The following is a 9,983-nucleotide window of genomic DNA, read 5'->3' as shown; positions in this document are numbered from 1 at the left end:
GGAAGTAAATTGAAGAACTTGAAGTTCATTAGAGTATTTTTGTGAGCGAGCAGAACCTGTGCTCGGATACCAGTTGTTGGGAATAAACCCCCCACATGTATAATATTCACGGTAATAACAGCGGAATAATAATATAATACTGAAATACGATAATCAACAAGAATTAAAAGAACAACAAAAACACAAAGATTTTAACGTGAAAAAACTCTTCTGAATAAGGGTAAAAAATTACGGGCATGAGAGGAGCAAAGTAATCCACTATAATGAGGAACTTTACACTCCGTAGTCCCGAATAAATACTCAAGGAACCACTATACACTCAAAGAAATAATCTTCTATTGAGATTCCCACCTCACTACAATACCACTCACACTCTCTACTTTTTCTCCATGGACTATTTCGTATCTCACACTTTCTATGAGATTTCTTCTTCTGTATGTTCGAATGAGAAACTAAAGGCTCCTATTTATAGGAGTGTCTGATGCCAACTTCAACCAATAAGAATTGATTTACCTACAATTTGCAATTGCAAATAGCTTCTGCCAACTTGCTCTATAGAGGCAAGTTGTCACCCCAAAAACAAGATTTGGCCAAAATAAGTTTTAGTGTCTGATCCTTTTTATTTTCTTTTTCTGTTTCTTTTACTTTTGGGGCTGGACCCCATCATGGTGATTCGTAAATGTAAATCTCCATGATTACGATGCAATAAAAGAGCGGTAAACGTAGTAGAAATGGGGTTTACGTATCTGATATGTAAGATTTAAGGAAAAATTTGATGATAGAGCTCCACGAATGGAAAAAAGTTAAAAGGAAAAGCATTCTCTCAAGAGTGTGCCACAAGTAAGATTATCTGATAGTGAGAAAATAGGAAATTATGATGTAGGACCAGCTAACTTGCCATTTCTTTTTTCATTTTTGAGGTTGTTATGGTTCTTGGAGTCAAATGTGGAACTACCTAGTAGAGTGCAGAGGCGGCTTAACCCCCAAGCAACGACTTCAGGCCTCCCAAAATTAGAGGCCTGAAAAGCTACTCTTCTCATATTTTGAATATTTATTGTACTTAATATTAAATAATTAATGTTAATATATTTTTTTTATGGAATTGGTTAAGATAATTATGAAAGTAAAAGGCAATTAAATCTGCCGTTACTTCCTATTTATTGTCACTCCAACTTGAATAAATTTTATTTACAATTCTAATTTTGTATGATATTTTTTTTCAAGGTATTTGTAAGCACGCTTCAAGCTAACTAGATCGTAGAAAGATATAACTTTGTTTAGCATCTTTGTAAAACACAAATTCCCATATGATTGTTACTTTGGAAGGCAATGATATATTAGTGAGTTATATTGACGTTAATGTGAAAGAAGTTTTTCAAAATTAAAATTAATAAAATCTTACCAAAGGTAAATGGATTGGTTACATTGACAAAAAAATATTATATGAAATTGATTATAAAAAATCAATTATTGCGTCTTAAAAAGTGAAAAGAATAAATTTCAAACAGAAATATCTAAAAAGTTTATTAAATAAGTTTAAGGTCTCTTATTACGTCTTGGCTTTAGGCAACATGCACCATTGAGCCGCCTCTGGCTGAGTATGATATGGTTCCTTTCATGATATATCTAATATCTTCCATGCTTCGGATAAAAAATAGAGAAATCTATGGTATTGGAAGAAGAAGAGCTAAGATTACTTAATATAGCTAGCTTCCGGCTACTAGCATCCTGGAACTTCAGTAATAGTCAGAAGTTACCTCAAATATGTTCAGTAGGTAGCATTAGTTGTTTTCTTTCTGCTGCTTCCATGGTATGCTCCTCTGTAGATGTTGAGATAATATAATGCCACTAATTTCCAAATTAGGAAAGCTATCAGTATTGCAATGGTAAATTAAGATCATACAAAATGCAAGCAACTACAAAATTTCAGACTTTATTATCCATGTGACCATGTGGTGATGTGGAAGGTTGCTGAATGGTTGCAACAGCTGAATGGTTCACTTGGATGGTTTTCTTCAGTTTCTTTCTTTAATAAACAGAAACTGAAATAAGCTAAGAAGATTCTAACGAATGTTCTTTGACCGTACTTGCTTCTATTCACAAGAAGCAGTAAGGTGATATGTACAGAAACATTATCTATTCGATTTGTTCCCCGTTCTATTTGCGATGCCCTGCTGATGCCATGAGGATAGCGACAGCTGCTATAAACATGAGCAACATTCCTGCAAGAAGCGTATACATTCTTCCTGATGATCGTCGATACTCTCCAAACAATATTACCCCCCAAAATGTGCTCACAAGAGGCAGTGCCTGAAATTAAAAACCACATTTCAAAATGAGGAAGCATGCTTTATTCTAGTAAATCATATTCACTAATCAATCTGACAATTGATAAAATAGTAGGCTTGAGGCTTCAGTGCATGGTTCTATTTGTAATGAAATGCTGTAATGAATTTAAATGTACTAACCTGAACAGCATCTGCAGCTGCATATCCAGCTGCTTGACCTCCCATGAATTGGAGGCCATTTCCAAATCCACTCAAAAGTCCAGCCAAAAGAGCCCAACCTCGGCCATCCCAATCGTTCACATAAGACTTCAGCGACGATTTGGGTGCATTTAGTACAGGGCGGTACAAGAAGGTGAAGTTCAGAATCGTGGCAACCAAAGAGCTAGAAACCGAGAAGTAGAAAAATGCTGTATAGACACTCAAGTGTGGAACCCCGTGTTTTAGAACATGCCACTGATCATTTGTTGCTAAGTTGAATGCTGGCGAAAAGAGAGAAAGACAAGCTCCAGCAAAGAAGGTAATGGCCAGACCAATGTAAGTACTCTTCCCAAAAACCTGCAAAGCGATACTGTAATAGATTAGGTGTGTCCCTACAGATCAATCAATTATATGCAATCTCTCTGTCCGTTCCGCTCTATTCAGGTCCATTTCTTTGGATTACTATAAAAAGACAAGTTGGAGGCCCCTAATACCAGAAAACAAGTTCATTCATATAAGAAATCCATCTTTAAGAACTCTCTACATGTCGCGTAAAGTTAATGTTGAAGAGGCAATTAGAGTGTAATTCGAGTAAGGATTTCTAACCTTCATTGCCCTTTTGTTCTCAACTTCTATAAGGAAGAGCGCAGTCCCAGCTTTTGCCTTCTCCTCAGAAGCAACTCCATTTTCCAAGTCATTCATATCAACTGCACAAGATCTATGCATTAACTAAAAAGGTAAATAAGAAATCCACCAATCTTATTAAAAAATGGAGAAAACATGAACTTCAAATGCTCCTGCTAAAAATTACCTGTGTTTGTATTTGTTTGTTTAGCGTCAGCAACACCTTTTGTCCTGCCAAGGATTCAACAGAACTTAAATCAAGTTAACCGCAATCAATAGTGGAGACTTACATAGATATGTTCTTGAACTGATGCATACACAACCCGATTCTTGGAGTCATTTTTAAAATAATCAAGTTTTGCTTTGGTATCAGCTGCGTTAGATGCATGAACAGCAGAGCCTAGACAAACAGCAATCAAGAAGCATCCGACGCCAGGAAAAAGAATCTCAGCTTTGTTAATTTTGTCGTCAAGGTAGTAATTCAAGGTCGTTCCTGCCATAACCAAACCAAGAACACACATGTCAAATATAAACATAATATCATACCAATTCCCTATCATAGGTAAAGATAGCTCGAGTTAAAATGGTACCTATAACGACCGTAATGCTTGCAGTGATAACCTCAGTGACTGACAAACCAACATAAGCCCAAGCATATTGAGTTGAAAGGTTTCCTAGACTGAGGACCACTCCTCCAGCAATTGCAAACAAAACACTCGGCCAATTGTCCTGCACCATTCATCCATAAATGTGTTCAATATCCAAAAGAAAAATATAAGTTCCTAAATATTTGTTACCGTGAAAATTCAACAGGCAAAAAACAATACACACAATCTATCTGGAATTGCTGGAAAGTTTTTATGACAATGGACCACTTGATGTCGTAATATCCTGTCTTAGTCGATAGCTGATCTTAGTTAAATCATTCATTAAAACCTAATAGTGACTTTTAAACTCTCCAATTGCTCTATCAGAGTACATATTTAGTCATTAAAAGCACATGATCTTTATTGCTTCAGAAGCAAGGACCTCTTGGCAAAGTGATATAAGATAAAATGTAAACAATACAAATATCAATCAGACTCCATGCTAAGTAGAAAAATTCATCAGACATACAAATGAAGGGAACATAAGGATATACACCATCCGTTCTAATCTATGTGAATCAATTTGACTGGGCAACATTAATATGGGCACGCAGTCTCGCCTTCTGTTGGTAGTAGGTTTTTATGACTAAACGTTGTTTTATTTCATTGTTGATCACCTTACTGACTTGTTGTTTTTATTCTGCTTTTATATGGCTTTTTGGTACTGTCCCTTCTTGTCTATATTTTCATAATGTGGTGCTTATGCTATCCTGAGCCGAGGATCTATTGAAAACAGCCTCTCTATCCTCACAACGTAGGGGTAAGGTCTGCGTACACACTACCCTCTGGGATAATACTGGGTATGTTTTTGTTGTTGTAATTTGATTGAGCAAGGAGTTTTTGCTACTGAATTAGGAACCCAACAGTAATCATATCTCCCTGTTGTCCCTATCATGTTGCAATATTCCAATATCTTTTCGCTGCTTAGTTAAAGATTAAGTATGCCAACATTGAAAAATACTTGCATCCCAAATACCAAACAACAAAATCAATATCAACAACAGTTACTATAATTATGTCTTTATTCCAAAGTAGTTAGAGTCAGCACCAAATCCTCTATATTTATTACACTTCATTGGGTTCGATTTATTCAAAACGACAAAATAAACAAACTAATGTCTAATATAAACCATCAATAACGCGATATATAGGAAACGCCGAAAGGAAGCCTGGTATCTTATATATAAGCTTAGTCTTGTAGAGAAAAATAATTTATTTAGGTAATTAAAGATGTGCTCTCTCAAATAGTTAAACTTTTAGATCAGATAGTAACACACTACTAACATAATGTCAAGCTCATGCATTCAAATCTCACCACCATCAAAACGCAAAAAAATATATTTCCACGTTTGTCCCATGAAAAAGAATCAGGCGCACACATAGATATAGAGACAATTAAGTTTTTAGAGAATAAATAATCTAAGTGTGCTCTCTTTAACAACTTAAGTTTTTTTTAGTGAAAGAGTCACACATGGACAATCCTCCTATCAGGGGGCGAAGCTAGGTTGGCCCAAGGGTGGTGACCACCCTTCGCCAAAAAATTATACTCCTTCCGTTTCAAATTAAATGAGGTAGTTTGACTCGATACGGGGTTTAAGGAAAAAAAGAAAGACTTTTGAAATTTGTGGTCTTAAAAGCTTAAGAGGTAAAACTTTGTGGGCATAACTTTTGTGTGGTTATAAAAGTTTCTCATTAAGGGTAAAATAGGTAAAATAAAGAGTTTAAAGTTAAATTATTTCCAAATTTAGAAATGTATTATTTATTTTGGAACAGACTAAAAAGGAAAGTACCTCATTTAATGAGTATTACGTATAAGGTAAAATATTACTTGTTTTTGATTAAAAATAGACTTTGAACACCCTTGCATAGCCCACTGACAAAATTTGAACACCCTTATTGAATTTCCTGGCTTCACCACTGCCTCCTATAAGTTGGTGTGTAAGCCACAAACCTGAGTAAGCTGAGTGAAAAAATCTGGCTTGTCCATTGTGCTCCTTCCAATCTCACCAACAGTAAAAGCAATGAAAGTAGCAGCCAAAAGATTTGTGATAGTATAATCAAGATAAGTATGTTGAGGAAGACGACCTCTTCTTTCAAGAAAAGTAAGAAGAGCAGGCCATGTTCCCAAGAATAACAGAGAAAATAGCATACAAGCTATTGCCCCTGCTTTACTCTCCACCAAATACATCTTCAAAAATACCCTTTCAGGTGAAAATTCAGTCAACTTAATAATGCTCCAAAAATCCTAACCAAAGTAAACAATATTCAAGATTCAGCTTTGGTTATTGAAAAACATTACTATATAATAATACTATTTGGTATATGACACTATCTTTTTGTTACCTGGTCCATATCTTTTTGTGTCTGTGTCACCTCCAAGATTTCCAGTCCCGTAAATGAGTTTGCTATATGCACATGCAATAGTAATATATACCTAAATCAAGGACAATCAGACTTGCCATTAAAAGAAATATATGAGACAGCCATTTTATGGATTACACTTGTCATGTTCATCTATGTGGTCATGTAGTTCATGCATATATCATGAGGTGTCATAATCAAAATAGCTTCCTCAATGAAAGGAAAATCCCAAGAAAACTCCTCCACCGTTCTAGGGGATATATATACGAATAAAGTTCAGAAAGGACAAGAACAACAATATAAAGGAAGGATCTGTTGGACTTTAAAGCATGTGCTTCAAAGACTTTAAGCATTGGGCTTTAAAGTTTAAGAGTGTGAATGGAAATGGTGGGAAATAAAATGGAGGGAAATGAAAATTTGAATAAAGTGAGTTTTTGTCTTGAACATTATCCCTCATTGATGAGGGACAACTACATTTGTGTGTATATATATAGAATCACTTCTTAAAGCTCTTAAAAGGAGTTAAAGAGAATGAACCTTCGCGCCGTCGTCGTCGCTCGCTCGGCTCGGGCTTTGGCTTTGGCAAATGATCGATAAGATTAGTTTTGGATATTATTTAATAATTAATTAAATGTCAGTTACCGCTGTCCGGGCGTGACCGCGGTAGGACCGCGCCAAAACACTGCTGCAGATTCAGAAGGCCACTCTGGCCGCGGTAGGACCGCGGCAGGACGCGCAAACTTCTGAACAGACACCTTTTCCAGAACAAATATCACACCTCTTCCAATAATTGCCTATAAATTATGAGGCATGGCTTCGTTTTTAAGACACTGAAAAAAAATTACAAAACTTCCTTCTTTCTGAAAATACTGCATTCTAATTCGCAGTCTCTCTCTCTCAAATTCGTAAGGGTGATTTTGCTCCATTTTTTGAGTTCGTTGGTATCCTGCAGTTTGTATTGCCACTGTTGCAGGAAGGTTTATTCCGTTTCATCCTGGGAGGATTTAATCCATTACCTTGGCAACGTGTGAGGGGTAAAAATTCCTTAAGGACGCACAAGCAAATTGTGGACTCGGAATATTTCTTGTTCTTTACTGTTTTCCAGTTTTTTTTATTCTTCTAACAGTTTTTTTGATTTTGTGTTTTAACACAGTCGTGGATTACATGATCAAATTAAACTATATGAATATGGACTTTACTAACCAGTTTTTATGCAAAAAATTACTAGATGTTTGGTAGTTCAATATGAAATGAACCAGTCAGTCGAAAGACAAAAAGGGTATGAAAATTCAGTTAAAAAACCAAAGGAAGATAGAAAGCAACATTTACAATGGTGGAGCAAGTTATTTATACTACGTAAACAAGCAAAAAGAAAGAAATCTACATAGATATAAAATATAGTATCTACGTTTTCTTTAATATGAGACACCACGAATGACTTTCGACAAAGATATTCTGAGACACCACGAAAATCATCACACACTGTCAGCAAAGGGCAAGCGACAAAATTGACTAAAAATAGCATTAGTTTTTATGTCGTTTCAGTTTCATATAGGATAGTTTGTCACATGTAAGGCCTATGTGGAACACTTGTAATTATATCGGCCGATGCAGAACACACTTGTAATTATATAGGAAGGAGTTTTAAATAAATTAGAATAAAATGATCACTAACATACTAACAAGAAGAAATGATAGTTATCTAGAAGAAGTGATTAAGTATGAATTCTAAAAGGTAAATATTAGTTTTCTTTGTAACTTAAATATTTTTGTATGACCTGTTAATTAGGTATTACTTCAAGATACGTAAATGAATGAAATACCTGAATTATATAGCCTCTGCCATTTTTTGTGAGTCTTTTTCATTCTCTATCCACGTGGAGAGTTATGACCTCACTTGATGGACGCCATTTAAGGAGATTTTTTTTTCAAAGGCCTCCTAGATTCATTGATCCGACTAATTTTAATCGGGAAATTTTCGTTCCTATATCATATAGGAAATTATATTACCAAATATGTTTATAGTTTGCATATTATCCGCCATGCTAATGGTATTTCTACAAAATATAGACAATTCATTAAATAAAGAATCATTGTAGTTGTAGGCTTCCTTATTTAGGCGCGCTAAAATTGGGGAATTAAATATTCTTCCAGATCTTCTACAACGCAAATCACACACCTTAATAATTATCGTCAGTTTCGTTTCAAATTTCGCGACTCTGTTTTTCATATTGTTCGCAAGAGACTTGCTGTGGAAAACTTTCTACTTGCTCACCGAGGTTGACTTCCATTAGGTCTCCAAGGAAGAACGTGGGGAGTTGGAGCGTTTGGAAAAACTGGTCAATAAGTACGAGAGGGGGCAGATTCAGCGAGTTGATTGGCTGGACCGCATTGCATTTAAAGCTATGGAGAAGCTTTGAATTTGAATTTGGATTTTCAAAAATCATTATTTGTTTGGATTGGGTGTTGTTGAAAATAATTGGGAATATGGTTTGGAGTTTATACCTCAATTTTGAGGGGTTTTGGTGAAGATTAGACTTGGTTTTGGCTGAATTTCAGATTGAAACTCGAAGAAGAAGAAGAAGACATGACATACATTATATTGCAGAAATTGTAAGAAAATTGTAGAAAAATTGTAGACTGTTGTTTATTTATTTTTCTTTTATTCATTTAACTATTGTATGAAAGTTGAACAACATTGTATAAAAATTGTGTTTAAGTGGTATTATATTGTAGTTGTGTATACATGGAGACGAAAAAGGAAAACAAAAACTTAGGATCATATCCGCTATGTATAACTGTTTGCGATTTCAATATGGAATTGAGTATCACCAATGAGAACACAGTTGCAGGTTTGTGCTGTTATATTTTCTATCAAATTCTGGTTGTATATCAGTGTCCTACACTTTATCTACAAATAAACTACATGTCAGAGTAAATATATATATCAATATGGATTTTCACAATATCTACAAAATTTCTACATTTATTCTACAATAAAACTACATATCATTTGAAAAATTAATATGAAAATACGGAATTTCAATGTTTCTACAAATTATCTACAAAATTTCTACAAAATGTTCATAACAGAATTTATCTTTATTTTTATGCATGTTCGTCTGGAACACTAAAGTTACTTGATATGCCAAAATCTCCCGTTATAGAGGAATACAACTTATCTATAATTGTAGATAAGTTGTAGGACATTTATATACAACCAGAATTTGATATAAAATGTAACAGCGCAAACATGCAATTGTTTTCTACTAAGTTATATACAACTACAATATAATACCACTTAAATACAAAATTTTTATATAATGTTGTTCAACTTTCATACAATAGTTAAATGAATAAAAGAAAAATAAATAAACAATAGAATATATTTTTTTTATAATTTTTCTACAATTTCTGCAATATAATGTATATCATGTCTTCTTCTTCTTCTTCTTCTTCTTCTTCTTCTTCGAGTTTCAATATGAAATTCAGCCAAAACCAAGTCTAATCTTCACCAAAACCCCTCAAAATTGAGATATAAACTCCAAACCATATTCCCAATTATTTGCAACAACATCCAATCCAAACAAATAATGATTTTTGAAAACCCAAATTCGAATTCAAAGCTTCAAAGCTTTTTAATGGTTGTCAATGGTGAAATTGCTGCTCTCTTTTCCTTTCCTCTTATATTACTGAAATTTGGGATTGAGAGATAGAGAGAGACGTAGACAGGATTCTCAATTCTTTGCAACAACATCCAATCCAAACAAACAATGTCTTTTGAAAACCCAAATTCGAATTCAAAGCTTCAAAGCTTTTTAATGATTGTCAATGATGGAGGGGTTACAGATTTTCGCTGGTTTTA

The 9,983-nt window shown here is 34.4% G+C and overlaps 1 protein-coding gene across 1 annotated transcript; it reads right to left on the bottom strand.

Annotated features, from left to right (window-relative positions):
• On the bottom strand, positions 1,836-6,320 carry LOC109244442 (ureide permease 1-like). Its single transcript, XM_019411541.1, has 8 exons — positions 6,101-6,320; positions 5,709-6,002; positions 3,701-3,839; positions 3,429-3,603; positions 3,298-3,341; positions 3,093-3,193; positions 2,469-2,843; positions 1,836-2,310 (listed from the first exon to the last, which is right to left on the bottom strand). The coding sequence occupies exons 1-8, from the start codon at positions 6,107-6,109 to the stop codon at positions 2,158-2,160; spliced, it is 1,290 nt and encodes a 429-aa protein (XP_019267086.1). The 5' UTR covers positions 6,110-6,320; the 3' UTR covers positions 1,836-2,157.

Source organism: Nicotiana attenuata, chromosome 2 (genome assembly GCF_001879085.1).
Source record: "Nicotiana attenuata strain UT chromosome 2, NIATTr2, whole genome shotgun sequence".
NCBI classification, from domain to species: Eukaryota; Viridiplantae; Streptophyta; class Magnoliopsida; order Solanales; family Solanaceae; genus Nicotiana; species Nicotiana attenuata.
This window is presented reverse-complemented; position numbering and strand designations above follow the sequence as displayed.

Excerpts from the sequence above, each read along its gene's own strand:
- LOC109244442 (XM_019411541.1), bottom strand. Across the intron at positions 3,604-3,700 it reads AAGCATTACGGTCGTTATAG|GAACGACCTTGAATTACTAC; the intron begins GTACCATTTTAA and ends TGGTTATGGCAG. Across the intron at positions 2,311-2,468 it reads CAGCTGCAGATGCTGTTCAG|GCACTGCCTCTTGTGAGCAC; the intron begins GTTAGTACATTT and ends TTTTAATTTCAG.